Consider the following 22,298-nt stretch of genomic DNA (forward strand, 5'->3'; position numbering starts at 1 on the left):
AAAAAAAAAATAATGAGGATTTAGCTAACTAAATCTTTGGTCTTTAAGGGGGGGGGGAGGAATGTTTTTACTGGGGGGCTCCTTTAATGGCCGGGGGGTGGGGGGGTGGGGGTGTCAGCTAGCGTCGGGAACATAGGACAAGGCTGCTGTGTTGTGATGAAATCAGAGGGTTTTTCGGGGTGGGGGTGGGGGGGTGGGTGTAATTTTGTACTACAGGCTCCTGTCAGGGCGGGGGAGGTTGGGGGTGTGCACCGTAGCACAGGAAAGGCCCCAGCTATTTTTACCATGTAATTTCTACATATACTGTGCTTTACAATGTTTGTAAATACACTCGAAATTGAAGCCTGCCTGAACTACTAAATTGAGGGAAATAGCACTATATGTGCATTGCACATAATTAGTGTATATTAGGAATTTGTATAACTATGCTTATGTAATAACATATTAAAAAATACATTTTGGCCGGAGATGCCCTTTAAAGCGTTACTGTCACAACCATTAAACCCAAACTGGGGACAAGAGTGCTGCTGTTAATAGAAGAAAGAAGTCGTGGTTTGACTGGACAACCCCTTTAAGGTATACATTGTTATCTGCTTAGTTTAGCTCTCCGGTTGTCCACAAACTTCTTTTTGGTTATAAAAACATAAACAGACATAAAGAATAACTCACCTGGTGCTAGAATCTATAGTATCCAAAGTTCTAATTCAGGGATGAACTGATCAGGAGAGAACTATAAGCAGCAATCTGACGTTATATACAGACGTCTTACCTCTAGTCTGGTCTACCAGAAGGCTTTGTATAAAGTGAACGTTGTACTTGATAATCCTGGCAGTACCCACTCCACTCGTGCACTGCCTACAACATCCGTCACACTATCTAAGGGAAAGATGAGTTTGTTTATCATGATCAGAAATTTTAAATACATTATACAGTACATGTAATGTGTAATGTACTGAACAGGCTTACTATAGATATGGTCCAAGATAAGTTAAATAAACTGAATGTAAACAAAGCTCCAAGGCCTGATGGATTACACCCCAGAGTTCTTAGGGAATTCAGTTCTGTAATTTCTTTACCCTTGTATGACATATTCAGTGATTCTTTGGTGACTGGTATTGTGCTGAGGGACTGGCGTAAGGCAAATGTAGTGCTGATCGTTTTCGTTTTTGCGCTTTTGCTTATTCCATTTTAAGTTTAAAAGTCAACAGCGCTTGCATTTTTTCAACTAGAGACGTATATGAGCGCTTATTTTTTGAGAAACCAATTGTACTTTGTAATGACAGGCATTATTTTTCCATAACATATGCTGCGAAACCGGAAAAAAATCATTTGCGCTGTCAAATTGAAAAAAAACTAATTTGTTTTGATTTCGGGGAGTTTTGCATTTACGCCGTTCGTCCCATGGTAAAACTGACTTGTTATGCACGTTCCTCAAGTCGTTACGATTACTATGATATATAACATGTATAACTTATATTGTATCGGATGACCTGTAAAAAATTCAAACCGTTGTTAACAAATATACGTTCCTTAAAATCGCTCCATTCCCAGGCTTATAGCGCTTTTATCCTTTGGTCTATGGGGCTGTGTGAGGTGTCATTTTTTGCGCCATGATGCGTTCTTTCTATCGGTACCTTGATTGCGCATATATGACTTTTTGATCACTTTTTATTACATTTTTTCTGGATTTGATGCGACCAAAAATGCGCAATTTTGCACTTTGGAATTTTTTTGCGCTGACGCCGTTTACCGTGCGAGATCAGGAATGTGATTAATTAATAGTTCGGGCGATTACGTGTGCGTCGATACTAAATGTTTATTTATTTGTTTATTTATTAATTTATATTTATAAAATGGGAAAAGGGGGGTGATTTGGACTTTTATTAGGGGAGGGGATTTTTTATTAATAAAAACACTTTTTTACTTTTTTTTTTACATGGACTAGAAGCCCCCCTGGGGGGCTTGTATATACACAGCAATGATCTCTCATAGAGATCAATGCTGTGTATATACACAGCAAAGATCCATGAGATCGGTCATAGATTACTATGGCCTGCTGCAGGCCATAGCAATCTATTGCCGAGCCGGGATCAGTGTCATTCCGACGCTGAGGCCCGGCACGGGTAGAAGAACGGATCTCCCCCCCGCGATCGCATCGCGGGGGGGGGGGGGGGGAGATCCGACCCACTAGACACCAGGGATAGTGTGCATAAAGCACTTCAATGCAGCTGTCAGGTTTGACAGCTGCATTGAAGTGCTTAATTAGCCGGCGCGGCAACGGGACCCGCGCCGGCTAACAGAGACACTGCCCGGCTGCACGTGTCAGCCGGGATCAGCGCCGTTCAGAGCGGGGTCCCGGCGGGACCCCGCTCTGAACACCCCCCGCGGCACCATGACGTATCAGATACGTCATGGGTCGCTAAGGGGTTAATGATATTCAGGATGGAATTAACAGCAATATTTCTATCTTGGCAGATGACACCAAGCTTTGTAGTACAGTACAGTCTATGGAGGATGTGCAGATGTTACAGGATGACTTAAATAGCAGCCAAAGAGTTCTGTCAGGACCAGGCAGAACAAAAACAAACTTCTATGCAAGGAGCGCAGGTAGAAGTACCACAAGTCTCAGCTAGACGAGTTGATCATACGCTGTAGGTAATGAGGAGCTTCATTACAGTGCGGCGCATATCAGTACAGTTTCTCCCGCTCCCAGCATCTTATCACAGATGCTGTCCGGGCGGGGGAGACTCCGTTAAAGCCATTCCTCGTCCGTGTTCCGTCAGGAACACGGAACGTGGGAATACAGCCTTAGTTATGAGGAAAGATTAAAATAAATAAATTTGTTTAGTCTGGAGAAGAGACGTTTAAGGGAAGATATTATTAATTTATTTAAATATATAAATGGTCCCTACAAGAAATATGGGGAAAAGATGTTCCAGGTAAAACCCCCTCAAAGGACAAGGGGGCACTGCCTCCGCCTGGAGAAAAAAAGGTTCAATCTCCGGAGGCGACAAGCCTTCTTTACCATGAGAACTGTGAATCTGTGGAACAGTCTACCTCAGGATCTGGTGACAGCAAGAACAGTTGAGGCCTCACAACCGGCCTAGACAAGTTCATAACATAACATAAATGCATATGTATAGAACCTACCCATCATCCATCCTCCTTCCCTGTATCCATCCCCTCCTTGTATATCTCCCTTCCCTGCAAGGAAATGGAAGCAAGATGGATAAAACACCAAGAGATGGTTGTACAGAACGGGGTCAAACCTAACAGACAACATGGTACAGAGCCACAATCCAAAGCGTATTCAGAGGTACAAATGCTGAGACGAGATATAGAGATACAGAGACAAAGATAAAGGGTACGCATGCTCAGGTGAGACTGATAGCAAAGATTCTGGACAAACACTTTATAGGAGATTAGGGACCCAGTCCAGAACGTGATTGGACCTGCCCCTTGACCTCCACTACAAACACCTGTGGTCATAAATACTGACTGTCAGGGAAACCTGCCAGTTTTTCAACTAGTAACTGTAATTCAGCTGTGAGGAGGACCGAGCCTCCTGAAGGTCCATGGCGGTGCTCCAGCTGCCAAAGAGGACGACACTGGAACATGGTGAGGTAAGGATCTAACAGTATCTTTATAAACATGATCAGTCACTTTGTTGTCTGGCATAACCACTTTTTACCAATATACAGTATACTGATGGCGTGGTTTTAACCCTTAATGCACCCATAAAATAAAAACAGCAACAGAACCATGCTCATAAAATAAATACTGTATCAGGACCATACCCATACCTATACATGGCACCAGAACCATGTTCATACAATAAATACTGTATCAGGACCATACCCATACCTATACATAGCACCAGAACCATGTTCATACAATAAAAACAGCACCAGAACCATGTTTATACAACAAAGTACCAGAACCAAGCTCATAATATAGAGACAGCACCAGAACCAAGTTGGTGCCAATTCTCCTTCATGAGCCGCACAAGTGTCGTCAGCAAGATTGGTTCTCTCTATGAGTACAGTTTCTTGTTTGACTTCAGTCCGCACCTAAAGGGGTTATCCAGCGCTACAAAAACATGGCCACTTCCCTCTCTCTTGTCTCCAGTTCAAGTGTGGTTTGCAATTAAGCTCCACTTACTTCAATGGAACTGAGTTTGAAACCCCACCCAATCTGGAGACAAGAATGAGGGAAAAGTGGCCATGCTTTTGTAGCACTGGATAACCCATTTAAGCCAATGCTGTATACAGTAGGTCCTCAACTGCAGAGTCCAATTTTTCCTGTTGCAGTGCATCCTCATATAGTCCCCCATCTGTCTGCTAAAAGTTTCCTAAAACAAGCACCCCAACCCAGAGACTGTTAACCTGCAAATAGCCGTGGTACACTCATTTAAAGGGGAAGATAAGGCACCTCTTGAACAAGAACTGTGTATTTTTTTCCCCACTGGCAACACATAGCAAGATGGGGTTAGCTGAAATTTTCATACATGTACATTTATACAGCCCTTAGGGTCCTACTATACAAAATGATTGTCTGCCCAATCGGGTAGAATCAGCCATGTAATAAAGAGAATGATCAGCCAAGGAGACGATCCTTGGCTGATTGTTGTTTTTCATTGTTGTTGAGTTTAGAAATCATCGGCCACCGACTGTGCATCGCTTTGTGTAATAGGAGGTGTGTGGTTGGTGGCTGATGAGAGTAAAAAAAAATAATATAAAAAAAATACTTACCTCTTCATGCTCCCTAGTGTCCTCCTGCCTGTTACCTGCTCACCGCTGCCACCGCTGACATTTCCTAACCCTTCTGTGCAGTGACAGACTGCTAAGCCAAACACTGTGGGCGGCACTGGCAGGTCTTGGCCACTGAGATGATAGTCAGTGTGCGCAGAAGGCTTCAAAAGTGTCAGCAGTGGCTACAGTGAGTGGGGGACAGGCAGGCGGACAGAGGGAGGATGGAGAAGTAATAATTTTATAGTATATACAGCAAGGGCTGCATAATCATTGAGCTGTGTGAAAGGCTCCGTAAGAGAATGTAAAACGGGGAGATGAGCACTTACTTACAAAGAAAATTGTGCAGTGTAATAATAGGTTTAGATTCAAGCAGATGGAACTGAAGAAACTTTTGACTCTGGAGCAGGAGGTTCTATGAGTATATTGTGTTATTTAGTTTAATCTCACATGTTTGAGTATTATGACACCAGACTCTTCATATGTGACAGGAGTGTTTATGTGCATCCTGTTCTCAGACTCTGTATCCTAGTGTTATGGTAATAATATAAGGCAGTTATAACTGGATATAATACTAGACGAACAAAATCATTTCAATGTAGACAAACATTGAAACAAGAATTATAGCCATACTAGATGGTCAACATGGTATTTCACTTATTACATGATAATCAAAAATAGGAACTTCTCCTTGTAGATATCATTGGCTTTAAAAGGAATCCAAATCACTGAACTGTTCTCAATCTTTGGATCTTACCTCTTGAAATGATAAGTAAGGTTCCTAAACATTTAAATTGAGAATATTCCCGATTATCGGCAATGGCTTTGGCCCGGGAGGATAATTCTGAGGTACATCTTCCTTCTCTTTGTATAGAACAGTTACCAAGAAAATACATACTATGATGGATAAGAGAACTGAGACCGGATCAAGGGGCAACATATCCTCAGAGGAACCTGTGGGGGAGAAAAGGCACTTGGTTATGGTAAAATATTTAGAGTTGAAGGTCGTGTATCTTCTGATGACCACATGGATTAGGATTCCAATTTGGACATATCTTTCCATATGGTGAGCAAAATACAGCTTAATGTTGATAAAGAAACAAGTACTTACATACAGTATACAGGGCTCAGGTCAGAGCTGGCTATATTTTCAGGTCTTTCAGTGAACAAAACCCATCTGGAACCATGAAATAGTTGTAATCACTCAGTACCAACCTGCATGCCATAAAGTGCACCTCCAACATTTTTGTAGCACTTGATCTTCAGTTCTAGCGTTCAGAGATGTTCCCTAATGTACAGTAGAGATTAGCAAACCAAACTTGCTGAACCAAGATAGAAACATAGAAGATTGTCGGCAGAAAAAGATCACTGGGTCCATCTAGTCGGCCCTTTTAGTATTTCCCCTCTTATTATCTAAGGATAGATAAATGTATATACCAGGCAGGATTACATTCTGCTTTTGTGGATTTACCAACCACATCTGCTAGAAGTTTGTCCCAAGCATCTACTACTCTTTCAGTAAAGTAATATTTTCTCACGTTGCTTCTGATCTTTCCCCCAACTAACCTCTCACTGTGTCCTCTTGTTCTCGAGTTCATTTTTTTTTCTAAAAACACTTCCCTCCTGAACACTTTTTAGTCCTTTCCCCCCTTTCTCTTTTTTCTTCCAGACTATACAGATTTTAATCCTTAAGTCTTTCCTGATATGTTTTATGCCTCACACGCTCCGCCATTTGTGTAGCCAGTCTTTGGACACGTTCTATTGTATCAATATCCTTTTTTTGGTGAGGTCTGGATACAGTATTCCAGATGTGATGTCACTAGAGCTCTATACAGTGGGATCACAATCTCCCTCTTCTTACTGGTTATACCTCTAGCTATACACCCCAGCATACGATTATAATACAGCCCAGCATACCATTATATATATACATACAGCTCAGCATACGACTGGCTTTTCCTACTTACTGGAGACTCATTTTAAGGCTTTCAGAAATTACTACCCTAAATCCTTCTCCAACACAGAACTGCTGATATGATACTTGGATAGAGGATTCCTCCTCCCTAAGTGCATTATTTTACATTTGGAAACATTGAACTTCAATTTCCATTGTTTGAACCACTTATCTAGCAAAGCTAAATCATTTTCCATATTACTGACACCACCAGGAATATCAACCCTATTGCACATTTGTGTCATCAGCAAACAGACAAACCTTACCTAGCAAACCTTCTCCTATGTCACTATCCTTACCTACCAAACCTTCTCCTATGTCACTATCCTTACCTACCAAACCTTCTCCTATGTCACTAACCTTACCTACCAAATCTTCTCCTATGTCACTAACCTTACCTACTAAACCTTCTCCTATGTCACTATCCTTACCTACCAACCCTTCTCCTATGTCACTATCCTTACTTACCAAACCTTCTCCTATATCACTATCCTTACCTACCAAACCTTCTCCTATGTCACTAACCTTACCTACCAAACCTTCTCCTATGTCACTTACAAACATATTAAAAAGATTAGGACTCTGAACAGAACCTTGTGGCACACCACAAGTAACCAGTGTCCGCTCGGAATATACACCATTAACAACAACCCTCTGATATCTATCCTTCAGCCATCAACAAATCCACTGAACTATCCAGGGATTTGAACTATCCAAGTCCAATTTTCTCTAACTTCTCTTAATGGGGAATTTTATTGAAGCCTTTGCTGAAGTCCAGATAGGCGATATCCACAGCATCACCCTTATAAAGCACTTTTCTGACATAAAGAAGGCCTCCCGTCATTACCTCCACAGACGGCTGGAACCCAACAGTTAGTGAATATTGACAATATATAGTCCATCATTTCAAAATATGGGAAAATCAGCTTCCATTTATTGCAGTACAAGTTGACACATTTTGACAAAGAGCATTGATCACAACATCTATCACATGTGTTTTAACACCATTTGTTCCAGAACACAGTCATTGTTTTCATAAAACAATTATACGCATAAAAATGTTAATACACATAAACTATGTTCAAAATTATAATGCAAAAAGTGTTAAAGGGGTAGTTCACCCAAATTTTTTTTCTTTCAAATCAACTGCTGCCATGAAGTGCCAGAGATTTGTAATTTACTTCTATTAAAAAATCTCAAGCCTTCCAGTACTTATCAACTGCTGTATGCCCAACAGGAAGTTGTATTATTTCCAGTCTGGAGAGCAGGAGAGGTTTTCTATGGGGATTTGCTACTGCTCTGGACAGTTCCTGACATGGACAAAGGAGGCAACAGAGAGCACTTTGTCAGACAGGAAAGAAAACACCACTTCCTGCTCAACACACAGCAGCTGATAAGTACTGTAAGACTTAAGATTTTTTAATAGAAGTGAATTACAAATCTCTGGCACTTCATGGCACCAGTTGATTTGAAAGAAATTTTTTTTGGGTGGACTACCCCTTTAAGAAGTGATAAGGTAAGAATTTTTTTTGTTTGTCAGTTAAACTCATTGATGGTAATGTAGGTCAGGGCTCTTTATATTACTTAAAGCAATTGTAGACACATTGTGCTACTTAGTTTGGCAGGCGTGTCCAATGAAAGGTGCCACATTATTAAGCAGCCTACATTTTGAGCCAAAATGGGAAAAAAAAGGATCTGTCGGCTGCTGAGGAGCAACAAATTGTGGAGTGTTTAGGTCAAGGCATGACTGCAATCAACATTGCCAAGACACTTCATCGTGATCATCGCACAATCAAAAAGTACTGTATGTAGCTGATTCCTAGCACACACGTGTGCGCGCTGATAAGGGAAAATTGCGTACTCTTTTTAACAGGCAATTACGTCAAGTTAAAAGAGCAGCTGCAAAAATGCCTTGTCATAGCAGCAGACAACTGCTGGTGCCTCCAACGCCCCCCCGAACAACAAGATGTAGGGTCCTTCAGAGGTTTGCAGATGTGCGAAAGCCATCCTGTTGACCTCCTCTATCCACTGCACACAAGCAGAAACAGCTCTAGTGGGCCAAACAATACACGAAGACTGACTTCAAAACTGTTTTGTTCGCCGATGAATGCTGTGCAACGCTCGATGGTCCAGATGGATAGAGTGGAGGATGGTTGGTTGATGGACATCTCATGCAAACACGGCTACGGCACCAACAAGGAGGTGGAGTAATGTTTTGGGCTGGAATCATGGAGAGAGAGATTGTCGGCCCCTTTAGGATCCCTAAAGGGGTAAAGATGAACTCCATCATCTATGTGGAGTTTCTCAAAGAGCACTTCCTGCCATGGTTCAAGAAGAAGAACCATGCATTCCGCAGCAAGATCATTTTCATGCATGATAATGCACCGTCTCATGCGACAAATAACACATCTGCATCTCTGGCTGCTATGGACATAAAAGGGGACAAAGCTATGGTGTAGCCCCCAGGCTCCCCTGACCTCAACCCCATTGAGAACCTCTGGAGCATCATCAAAAGGAGTGTCTATGATGAAGGGAGGCAGTTCACAGCAACAGCTCTGGGAGGGTATTCTGTCCTCATGCAAAACAATTGAAGCAGAAACCATCCAAAAACTAACAAATTCAATGGACAAGAGAGTTCAGAAGCTCCTTTCCCATGTGCAAATGTGACATCACCTAGAATAAATTTTTGACTTGAAAACTGTTTGATTTCAATTTGTAATAATCTGCCAATGCCTATAATGTCAGTAATGACCATTTTCTGTTCTCAATAAAAATTAAAAGGTTGAAAACGCTGCTGTGCATAATAATTTAGAACATGCATTTTTTTTAAATATACTGTTATCATAGGCAGTTTGTTCAAAAACCTTTCAATTATACTCCTATAGTTGATGACTGGAAAATTATAATGACTGCAAATCATATAGGTAATTTTTGAAAATATGAGAAAATATTATTTGCATAATAATTTGGAACATAGTGTATAGTGCTATTTGCCTCAATTTAGTAGTTCAGATAGGCTTCATTTTCTCCTGTGCACTGTATGTACATAATGTGTCCAGCAGGTGGCGCCGCATAGTGTAGAAATTAAATGTGAAAAGAGGGAGCAGAGAATGGTGGCATATCAAGGGCACTTATGGTTGGAGAGGAGCAGGAGGGACATTTAGTGATGATTTTAGTCTCCTGTCAGGAGGGGAGCTGTATATAGAGGGGTACGGGCAGTGAGGGAGTCCCCCGCAGGAGCCCCTGTACACGGGCAACTGCAGTAGGTGGATCGGGACTGGCAGCCCTGCAAGCTTGTGCAATCGCAGAAGAGAGGAGCCCGGAAGTCCAGGCTCCTCTGTTATACAATTGCACCAGCTTGCAGGGTTGCCGATCCCAAACCAACCCCTGTAGTTGCTGGTGTACAGGGTCTCCTTCCGGGTGATTTCCTCACTGCCAGGGCTCCTCTAGATCCAGCTCCCCTCCTGACAGGAGACTCTGTGCCTGCATTAGCCCCCCCCCCCCCCCAGCATCATTAAATGTCCCTCCAGCTCCTCTCCAACCATAAGTGCCTTTGATATAACACCATCCCATGCTCCCTCTTTTCACATGTAATTTCTACACTAAACATCGCCACCTGCTGAACACATTAGGTACATACTGTACAGTGCACAGGGTTTGTGACGTCACATTTTTTATCTGAACTACTAAATTGATGGAAATAGCACTATATGTGCATTTCCCATAATTAGTCTATATTAGGATTTTATCTAACTTTGCCTATGTAATAACATATCAAAAATTATATAAATTATAAAGGGTTCTTCTAATGTATTACCAAGCAAAATTGCCAAGTTTGGTGATAATGAAAGGATGTTAGTCACAGAAATGGCAACTGTAGTGGATCCTGTTCTTCCCAACAACTGAGAGAACAGTCCAACTAGTAGTGGGAGGCATGGTATTGTAGGTATGCCAAGACAGCTTGATAATGTGAAAGACAGACAGAATAATTTGGTGCCAAGATTGCCTAAACCAAATGGTCTGTTGTCTCCCTTGTGCCAGGGTTCAGCATGTGGTGGAAAGTGTAGCTAAATACCTTGTATAGTAAATTTGGGAGGGAGGGTGTCCTGTATACTTCTAGTGCATAGTAGTGGGGTCCTATATACCTGTAGTGTATAGTTAGGGGTGGGGTTCAGTACACCTGTATAGTTGGGGGTGGCTGTATACCTGTAGTTAATAGTGTGTGAGTGGGTGTGTGTGTTATGTAGACCTGTAGTGTATAGTTCAGGGGGTCCTGTATACCTCTAGTATGTAGTTAGGGAGGGGGGTAGGGGTGGGGTCTACCATTTATTTCTCTGGATATGATTTGAGGCAGCCTCACCTACCAACCAATCAGATTCAAGCTCCCTTTGAAAATGAAAGTAGTAATTCTATTGGTTGCTAAAGCTTCAGTAAACTTTCCCAACTACCATTAGTGTGTGTGCGTGTGTGTGCAGTGGCGGTGCTATAGCTTGTTCAGCCGGTTCCACTGTACAGTGGCCCAGCGCCTAGGGCCCAGGAGCCCGTCAGGCTCAGACACCAGTAAGCTGCAGTTCTCCCGGTAAATTATTAGAATTATAAGAGGGATACATAGGGGCATCTATAAGGGGATAACATGAGGGGCATCTATAAGGGGGACAACATGGGAAGCGTCTATAAGGGGGATAACAGGGGGCTATCTATAAGGGGGATAACAGGAGGTCATCTATAAGGGGGATACATGGGGGACAACACATGGGGGATAACATGGGGGCATCAATAAGGGGGATAACAGGGGGCTATCTATAAGGGGGATAACAGGAGGTCATCTATAAGGGGGATACATGGGGGACAACACATGGGGGATAACATGGGGGCATCAATAAGGGGGGCAACACAGGGGGCCATCTATAAGGGGGAAACATTGGGGGCTATCTGTAAGGGGGAATACACAGTATACAAGAGGGCATGCACAGAGGGATGCATGTACTATAGTGGACTACACAGAGGGGGGCATATACTATAAAGGGGTCACATAGAGTCAGCTTACCCACTAAATGAGGGTGTAAAGGGGCCAATACAGATGTGCAGTTTGTAGAGAGATGGTGCCAGAGTGAGGAGACTAATATGTCTGTCTGGCAGATTCTGTGGATTCGTGGCTCGGAGAAGTTCTCATAATGGCCCATTGCAGAAGAAGATTAAAACTCTGATCAGAGAAGATGCCCCCTGTGAATCACTAAATATATCTGCACTGTAATGTATATGGAGTACAGAACCTGTTTAGAACTGCGTCCACCTCTATATGACTGGATGAGGTGATAGTGGTCTGAGTACAGTGGATTATTCACTAGCAGCCGTGGTGTTAATCAGTATGTGGTTGTGTTAGTCAGTATGTGGTGGTGTTAGTCAGTATGTGGGGGTATTATTTGCTACTTGTAATCTGGTACAGTGTTTTATTGGAGTTAGCATACTGGATTTGGTCAGTAAAAATATCGTGGTGATGGTAGTGGTGGCAATATTTGCCCCTTGTGTAATAGTACTATTGGCAATATTGGTATCAGTATACCGAATTTGGTTAGTAACAGTATGGCAGCAATACATAATATTTCGTGATAATATTTCCTATATTCTATTATTATTAGTAATATCAGTCTTGAGATTTATATATATATATATATATATATATATATACACACTGGCGGAACTACCGCCGTAGCAGCTGCTACGTGGCCCCGCCGCATCAGGGGTCCCGTGACGCAGGCCCCTGGAGCTTACATATCCTGCAGCACCCGGCGGCTGAGCATGCCTCCCGGGTGCTGTAGCCGGGGGCCGGTCCCGTGCTCCTCCCGACCCGGAGACTCCTTTCCCCAACCATAGGGAAAAGGAGTCACTGGGCCAGGAGGAGCACGGGATCGGTCCACAGCGCTCCTGTCACCCCCTGTCTGATGCGCGGCTGCCGTCTGTTGCCGCGTCCTAGCCCCGGCAGCGCGCGTATCATAGAGTTCTGTGTGGGCTTGTGCTGCGGCCGCGACTTCCGGCACAGAGACGTGTGCCGGAAGTCGCGGCCACAGGCCCACACAGAACTCTATGATACGCGCGCTGCCGGGGCTAGGACGCGGCATCAGACGGCAGCCGCGCATCAGACGGGGTGACAGGAAAAAGGCTCGACGGGGGAAGGTGTTGTTAGGTGAGTTTTTTTCTTTTTTTTAAACTTGCTTTCCTCGGACGGGGGGGGGGGGGGGGGGAGAAGGGGGCATCTATAAGGAAGGGGGGGGGGGGGAGAAGGGGGCATCTATAAGGAAGGGGGGGGGAGAAGGGGGCATCTATAAGGAAGGGGGGGGGGAGAAGGGGGCATCTATAAGGAGGGGGGGAGAAGGGGGCATCTATAAGGAAGGGGGAGAAGGGGGCATCTATAAGGAAGGGGGGCATCTATAAGGAAGGGGGGGGGAGAAGGGGGCATCTATGAGGAAGGGGGGGAGAAGGGGGCATCTATAAGGAAGGGGGGGGGAGAAGGGGGCATCTATAAGGAAGGGGGGAGAAGAGAAGGGGGCATCTATAAGGAAGGGGGGGGGAAGAGAAGGGGGCATCTATAAGGAAGGGGGGGGAGAAGGGGGCATCTATAAGGAAGGGGGGGAAGAAGGGGGCATCTATAAGGAAGGGGGGGGGAGGGGGCATCTAGAAGAGAAGGGGGCATCTATAAGGAAGGGGGGGGGAAGAGAAGGGGGCATCTATAAGGAAGGGGGAGAAGAGAAGGGGGCATCTATAAGGAATGGGGGGAGAAGAGAAGGGGGCATCTAGAAGAGAAGGGGGCATCTTTAAGGAAGGGGGGAGGGGAACATCTATAAGGAAGGGGGGGAGAGGGGGGCATCTATAAGGAAGGGGGGGAGAGGGGGCATCTATAAAGGAGGGGGGAGAGGGGGACCATCTATAAGGAAGGGGGGGGGGGGGGGGAGGGGGACATCTATAAGGAAGGGGGGAGGGGGGCATCTATAGGGGGGGGAGAGGGCCATCTATAAGGGGAGAACAAAGGGGGAGAGGGGGATATAAACGTACAACATTGGGGGAAAGGGGGCCATCTATAAGGGGACAATATAAGGGAAGAGGGGGCCATCTATAGGGGGGGGCAACATAGGGGACCATCTATAAGGGGACAACATGGGGGGGCATCTATAAGGGGGGGGCAACATAAGGAAGCTATCTATAAGGAGGGGCGACAGAGAGGAAGGCCATATACTAAAATGGGATCACATAGAGTCAGCCTACCCACTAAATGTGGGTGTAAAGGGGCCAATACAGATGTGCAGTTGGTAGAGATGAGGATGGTGACAGAGTGTGGAGCCTAATATGTCTGTCTGGCAGATTCTGTGGATTCGTGGCTCGGAGAAGTTCTCATAACGGCCCAGGGCAGATGGAAAAGAAAATGAAAAGGGAAGAACTCCGATCAGAGAAGACGTCTCCTGTAAGTCACCTGATGTAACTGTACTGTAATTTATATGGTGTACAGAACCTGTGTAGAGCTGAGTGTGTTGATGACATAGTGGTCGATCGAGAGGGGGTGTAGATATGAACAGACAACTCAACAGGCTGTCCCTCTAGGAACTACAACTCCCAGCATATGCTGAGAGCTGCAGAAGTGTAGGGCATGCTGAGAGTTGTAGTTATTGTTATTCACAATAGTGGTGACAGATACAGGTCAGTGCAGGATGGGACAGGGTCAGCATGCCGCTTCTCTTTGTTTTTTTGAGTGTCCTCAGCAGACCCACCAGAGACTCCTGCAGTGTGCCCTGATGACTGTGCTGTAGGGCCCTCCATGTCCCAGATACCCGGGCGAATATATAATTCATCTGTGTGTATGCACCTTAGGCTATGTTCACACATCGTAAGAGACCGTACTTAAGTACCGGCCAGATTATCTTTCCGGCCAAAGGGTTCTGATGCGGGCACGTCAGCGCGCCCCCGCATCAGAGCTTCCCAGAGCACACAGTGAAGCGAGCGGCCGGAGCCACACGATTCATTGTGTGAACTGACAGGGTTCCCTACTATGAATTGCGGCCGCAGAAAACTGGAATGTCAGTTCTTTGCGGCGCCGCACTGGATCCCGGATGGAGCGTATACGATGTGTATACGCTCCGGCCAGGATCCCATTGAAGCAAAGGCAGTGTTCCACTCCGCAGAAAGTACGGCCGATGGCAACAAAGGCTGTACTTTTATGTAGTGTGAACATTAAAGCAGATGCTTAGCAGTACAATGGGAAGGTTATTGGGGGCCCAAGCACATTTTTTGCACAGGTGCCCTCTGCAGTCTATGTCCGCGCTGTGTGTGTGTGTGTGTGTGTAGAGGGGTGTGTGGTCAGACACTGACATAATCTTTGTGAGGTAAAATCTGATCTTCAGAACATTCTACCATTTATTTCTATGTGTGTGTTTTTCCCCAACCCTCTCCTCAGGAGCTCCCACCAGGCCTGGCTGTCATATCTGTGACTGTGATGCTTTGGATCTGCACATTTATGTCTCTATAGCTCTGGCTGAGGCTAATGCCCTCTGTGCTGGGGAGACACACAGCTCTAATGTGTCACCTGTGTGTGCAGTGTGAACAGTCTCCTATTAATTTCTATGGGACGCTCTTTCCCCTCCCCCTCCCCTCCTGTAGATCTGGCAAGGATGGGACCTTCGCTCTAACCTTCCCGGCACCCAATGTACCTGTGTCCAACTTTTGGGGTTAATTGGTTCAGTTGTTTGGAAGTCTAAAGAGGACAGACGGACAAACAGACATTCATTTTTATTATATAGATGTATGGGCATCATGCCTGTTGGACCGGAGAAAGGAAGAAGTCCTGTGTAGAACACAGCATGGTGGACAGTGACATGCATGCCAACGCAGCATATGTTTCACCTAGAGCGCAAGTGTGGAAATACGTACATCCCAAGTGGAACGTACTATACCCTGGAAGTGGGTCATTATGCGTTCCGCAGATGTCTTGCATACTGTGTACTACCACCTAGATTACATGAAAATTATAACCCTTTGATCAACCACCAATTCTCTGTATGTTACACCAAGTTTTTTTCCATCAGACATGATTCTGCTATAGCCCATATAAGTTGCCGCTCTTAACATGACTAACGTGACTGTTTATAAGATAAACAGTTCCCCCACATGTACAGTAATTGGAAATTTTATAATAATTTTGACTGTGGACGTTATGGTGTTTGCCGTCTTCTGTCCAAAGTTATTATAATGTGTCTAATAATTACGTGTGGTGGAAATGATTATCTTTTCCTCTTATGAACTGTTAGATGCCAGCATGAAGTAATATTAAATATTACTGTATTTTACTGCGTATAAGACTATTTTTTACCTAGAAAATCTTCTGAAAAGTCAGGGGTCTTCTTATACCGGGGGTCTTCTTATGAAAAACTTCGGAATTGGACTGGAGAATCTTTGGTCGCCTCATGTGGTGGGTGGAGCTCAAAATTGTCTGCATCGCCACCATATGCAGTGATCATATGAAGGGCAGAGCAAGCTGGAGACTTCCACTTGGGATGTACATATTTCCCCACTTGCGCTCTGAGTGGAATGCATGCTGCAGGAGGAGTGCATGTCACTGTCCACCATGCTGCGTTCCACACAAGACTTCTTTCTTTCTCTGGTCCAGCAGGTATGATGCCTAAATATTCCATATATATCATGATTACTTCCTATTTAAAGCACCCCTTTGTTGCACACCAGAACCCCTGATGAAGTCACCAGAGAGTGTCGATACACGTAGGGTTTATTCCTAGTCTCGCATCATGCTTAAAGGGCGATGTTGTATTGTCACGATTTTCTGTATTTCTTAGCTTAGTTGAATTTTTTTTTTTACTGCTTTTTCACTTATATATGTATTTGTTACTTTTAGTGTCTTATCACTAACTATTGTATTTTGGTGGTGTAAAGAGATGATCGAACATCGGAAAAAGTTAGATTCTAGCCCAGAGTTCCAGCCCGAGTACCGCCTGGAATTCCGGGATACAGCCTATTACCTAGGCTGTACCCCAGGATTCCAGACGGTACCAGGGCTGTCTCCTCCTTCCCCACGGACCGGGAAGGCATCGGGAATCAAATGCAGAAGGTTCGACAAGGTTTGAGTTTGATAGAACCTAACTAGAGATGAGCGAACCTGGAGCATGCTCGAGTCCATCCGAACCCGAACTTTCGGCATTTGACTAGCGGTGGATGCTGAAGTTGGATAAAGCCCTAAGGCTATGTGGAAAACATGGATATAGTCATTGGCTGTATCCATGTTTTCCAGACAACCTTAGCGCTTTATCCAACTTCAGAAGCCCCCGCTAATCAAATACCGAACGATCGAGTTCGGATCGACTCGGACCTGAACCCGGTTCGCTCATCTCTAAACCTAACTTTTTCCGGTGTTTGATCATCTCTAGTAAAGAGTTGTTTTGTATTGGATCCTATGGAGAGGGAGAACCTTACTGGTACTCCCCCATGTGTTGTGTGTGTGTTTTTTTTTTGTATGGGTGTATGAATCAAGATTTTCATGTATGTTACTACCTCAGTGTGTGCACCATTGTTATGTGTTCTCACTTTTGTCTTTTGGAATATGGATCATAGTAAATGGGGGAAACCTCAAGGAATTTACAAGTTTACAAGCTGTCCATTAATTGCGAGGAATTGCACAGATCTGATGCTTCTGTGGAGGTGTGGTTAATCCAACGGCAGAGGTGAGGTCCAGCTTTGCTCCCTCAGGAGCCTTAAATGTGAAGTTCTGCAGCAGCTTTGTAAAGAAGAGAAAAAGCTCCATCTTAGCCAAATTCTCTCCAGCACAACTTCTCCTCCCTACAAAAAAGAGAATAGAGAGAACATATAAGTATTAATCCATAATGGGATCTGGTGGCAGGAAGACTGTATCTAACTCCAATGTAGGTCCAATTCCTGTAACTATGTCTTGACTTGATGTTACTCACCAGCAGAGAATGGTAAAAAGGCTTCATTGTTAACAAAGTTCCCATCAGGGTCAAGAAAATGTTGAGGATGAAAATTATCAGGTTTCTTGAAGTATTTGGGGTCTCGTAGGACAGATGTCAGGGATGGAATGATGTGAGTCCCCTGCAAAGATTCATAAATGATTGTCTATGGAGAGATCCATCAAAGAGTTGGCAGTCCATCAATTATATATATATGAACACTATATTGGTAAATGGTTAAAGGGGTACTCTGGAAAAAAATATTTTTCTTTCAAATCAGCTGGTTACAGAAAGTTATATAAATGTATAATTTACTTCTATTTAAAAATCTCAAGTCTTCCAGTACTTATCAGCTTCTGTATGGCCTGCAGGAAGTGGTGTTTTCTTTTCAGTCTCTGCTTACTGCTTCCACCTCTGTCCATGTCAGGAACTGTCCAGAGCAGTAGCAAATCCCAATAGAAAACCTCTCTTGCTCTAGACAGTTCCTGACATGGACATAGCTGTCAGCATAGAGCACTGTGTTACCCTGGAAAAAAATCCACTACTTCGTGCAGGACATACAGCAGCTGGTACCTACTGGGAGACTGGATATTTTTAAATTGAAGTCATTTCCAAACCAATATAACAAAGGAGGCTAGGTTACTTTTTCACATGGGTTCAGGTAGAGCTCAAGAGCATTTTTCCTTTGGCAACCTTAAAGGGAATCTGTCAGCTCCTGGACCCTACCTAAGGTGCTGACATTGTGCTGTAGCTGGCAGTCCCCAGTGAGCCTGGTGCCTTTTTGGTAATTTTCCATGCAGCTGATTATGTACAATCTTATGTCTCCTACTGTACTGAGTCACAGAACAGTTGTTCCTGCCACACTCTGGCATGCATCCTCCTCCCTCTTCATGAATAATCAATGCTGCCCGGCCTCCTGCTCGCTCAGCTGTCAGATTGCAGATCAGTTCTCTGTAGGCAGTTTATGTTTGAAAGAATCTCTTCTCTCTAAACTGTTGGAGCTGTGGTCTAGGGGTAACTCATCTGCCTAGAGACCGGCCAACAATTCACTCTCTGGTTGCCCCTCATCAGTGTGGAGCAGGATTCTGGCTAGGTGGGAGCAATGCCTGGTAGAGCTATAAGAGAAACAGATCGCTGATCTCAGGGAGACCAGCCAAACGATAACACTGCCGGCTGCTAGTAAAAGCGCTCAATGCAGTGAAGTCCTAGGTGCATTGCCCCCCGGGAAACATGAACATGCAAAAGAAGAGCCCGTGGAGTCTCATCAAAGAGTCTCGAAACACAGGACTAGCCAGATATCCCTCTGGGAAGGACCCAGCCAAGGGGTGGCTCCTGTAAGGAAACCACCAAAACCACCATATGCATGCATGCCAGAGTGTGGCACAAACAACTGCTCTGTGACTCTTTAGTACAGTAGGAGACATAAAAGTGTACATAATCTGCTGCATGGGAAATTACAAAAAAGGCACCATGCTCACTGCGGGCTGCTAGCTACAGCGCACTGTCAGCACCTCAGGTAGGGCCCAGGAGCTGACAGATTCCCTTTAAAAGGATGTATGAAAAGGAAAGTGCCTTGATTGAACACACTTACTTTTGGTATGAAGAAGCCCTGCAGAGTGACATCTTGAGAAGTCTGATGTGGCAGATTCATTGGCACAACATTAGCGAATCTCTGGATCTCATGGATAACTGCATCTGTGTATGGCATTTGTTGGCGGTGGACCTGCTGAGGCTCGGCTGAACCAAAGACCATTTCAATTTCTTTCTGAACATTTTCTGTATCATATAAAAGTAAGAATTGCTTTTAATTCTAAGATCACACATTAGGTTATGTTCACACACATTAATATTAAAAGATAAACATGGCTGTAATTTAGTGTGAAAAACAAGGGGAAACTGGTAAAAAAAAAATGCAGTTTTTTGCATAAGCAGTTAAAAAGATAAGCGTGTTCATTATTTTTACTGTCATAATAAATTACAGCCATTATTCTATACTATGTGCACTGATGGACAATTTCCCATTGACTTCAATGAAATGAATTATTACATTAAAAATACGCACAAGCCTGGAGGAAAGAAATGGCTGCACATCACACCCATGGTTGATATAAAAGCTTGTTCAGCTACATTAAAAACCAACATCAGAAGTTAGTATCTTATTTGATCAAACCATATTGCCTCATGTACCACGTGCAGGTCTCTGATACACGAGTCCCTATGCTAAACAACACTGGGCCGGTCAGCGAACTCCAATCCAGCAAAGCGAGCGCAAGCTGGAAAGGGAGGCCACAGAATGGCCCTGTAACCCCACTATCACAGGACCAAACCCCAAGGGCCCCCAAAACCCTGCCGGCAGCGGAGAAGGTGGCCGCCAAGCAACACAAGTGTGAACAAGGTATTACTACTCACCAAACCACCAGCAGGTAGAATAGGAGAAAGAGGAGGTATTTACCATATATACACAGGTGCTTCCTGCTCATTTGGATCACATGGGTCTTACAAAGGAGGAGTGCAAGCCACAAAAAAAAAAGGGACAGGAATACATAAAATGCGCAAGCCTGGAGGACAGAAATGACTGTACATCGCACCCATGGTTGATACGAAAGCTTGTTCAACTACATAAAAAATAAAATACGGCTGTATTTTTACCTCAAAATGATGGTTGCATTTTGATATAATTTTATTGTGTATGAAGGAGAACTTTTTGCTTATATGGATGCTATTAGACAATGGGTGGGAGCTCTTTTGCATGCGTCATTTGTATAAAACGCTATTTATGGGTTGTCCACCATCTTTGTTCCTTCTCCTCTATTATATGGATTTCCTAAGGCAGCCTACATATCCCATAATGCCTCTAACTTTGCAAAGACAGAAGAGGTGGAGTTATTTCATTCCACATTAGCTCTACTCTGACTCCTGTATAGGTGCAGGATGCGATAGAGCTCGGTAGCTCATATAGAATTTTTGTTTCCTAACTAATACTATTAGGTCTTATTGAATTCCTATGAGATGCAACTTCAGTCTGTTTCCTTGTGATTAGTTTCTCCCTGCAATCTCTTAAAGGGGTTCTCCAGTGTGGGGGCACGCATCGCTGAGCGGACCTAAGACGTCACGGCCGGGAACCGGGCACCGGAGGGCCGCGATGTGGGACCCGCCGCTGGAACCGGGGAGGTGAGTGGACGTCTTTTCCCTCGGCCACCTCGTCCCCGGTCCCAGCGCAAAAGTGCCCCCACGCTGAAGTACCCCTTTAAACATGAGTCTCAGGAGAGAGCAATGTAAACTTGCATCTCATTTAACAGAGGAGAAACTCAGTAAAGTTTTAGAAATCTATAGCCTATTTACATCGGGACTCACATACTATATCACTGCTCTCCTGACACCTTAGATATCATTGTACTTTTCTGTCTTGGGCTAAAATAATATATTGAGCAGCAAAGAGAGCAGAGCTTGGTAGGAAGGAAAGGTTTCTGAAAGCTGCCTGGATTTGATAGATGCTGTAGTTTACAGAAAGTTTGACACACGGGAGAGACTCATCCTGTCTATGCAAAAATATCATATAATGGATTAGAGGTCTAAGTTTGACACACGGGAGAGACTCATCCTGTCTATACAAAAATATCATATAATGGATTAGAGGTCTGAGTGAAGGTCACATGACCCAGCTACAATATTAAAAGGGTCAGGGCCACCATCAGGAATTTCGGGGCCCCATACAACCAAAGTGTCTGGGCCCCCCACATTAATAAAAAAAAAAAAAAAATGTGTGTTGGACCCACGCCTTGCTGGGAGGTATAATTTGGTTCAGATCAATTCTAGAGAACTGGCTCATATACCCCATTTTCCCCAGTGGCTTAAAATGTAACCTCTGTTATACAGTTATAAAATTGTAGAAACTAAATGTGAACAAGGTGCAATTTAAATGTCCCCATACAGACATTTACTTGTATAGCTGCCTCTTGTGCTCTGTATGCAGTGCATTATACTCACCCCTGCAACGTACAATTTATAGCGTGTCTACAAGCCCAGCGGGGCTCATTATGATGGAGACTAAAACTTATACAAGAGTGGGGTAGGGGTTCCCCTGTATTCAGAATGCTGTTGAGTACTAGGCAATGCCCCGTTTGGGTTTATTGAATTTCGAGGGTCTGGGGGGCTGTTTGATTTGTATATGTTCACCAATATCCCCCCCCCCGGTATGCTCACTAACATAGAATATGTTGATAAGGCTAATATAATGAGGCTGTTCCATGTTAGTGAGCATATACAAATCACCCCCCCACCCCCAGGCAGACTAGTTTAGCTCACCCAAGCCAGTGATAGCGAATACATGGTGGTGAGAACGCTTTCTAGGAGATCCTGTTTGTGCAGCAGAGGTGTCTTTATCCTGCTCTGCATAGACCCTCGAAATTCAATAATCCCAGACGAGGCATTGCCTAGCACTCAACAGCATTCTGAATACAGGGGAACCCCTACCCCACTCTTGTATAAGTTTTAGTCTCCATCATAATGAGCCCCGCTGGGCTTGTAGACACGCTATAAATTGTACGTTGCAAGGGTGAATATAATGCACTGCATACAGAGCACAAGAGACAGCTATACAAGTAAGTGTCTATTTGAATTGCACCTTGTTCACAT

The 22,298-nt window shown here is 44.2% G+C and overlaps 1 protein-coding gene across 1 annotated transcript in view; it reads right to left on the reverse strand.

Annotated features, from left to right (window-relative positions):
• Positions 1–17,015: 17,015 nt before the first annotated feature.
• LOC138796020 (cytochrome P450 2K1-like) overlaps positions 17,016–22,298 on the reverse strand; it is a 38,319-nt gene continuing 33,036 nt past the window's right edge. The window contains exons 8-10 of the mRNA XM_069975891.1: positions 19,255–19,439; positions 17,664–17,805; positions 17,016–17,535 (exon numbers count right to left, since the gene is read on the reverse strand). Of these exons, the coding sequence (XP_069831992.1) occupies positions 17,357–17,535; positions 17,664–17,805; positions 19,255–19,439 (506 nt within the window). The 3' untranslated portion in view covers positions 17,016–17,356. The remainder of the gene's footprint in view (positions 17,536–17,663; positions 17,806–19,254; positions 19,440–22,298) is intronic.

Source organism: Dendropsophus ebraccatus, chromosome 6 (assembly GCF_027789765.1).
Source record: "Dendropsophus ebraccatus isolate aDenEbr1 chromosome 6, aDenEbr1.pat, whole genome shotgun sequence".
NCBI lineage: Eukaryota > Metazoa > Chordata > Amphibia > Anura > Hylidae > Dendropsophus > Dendropsophus ebraccatus.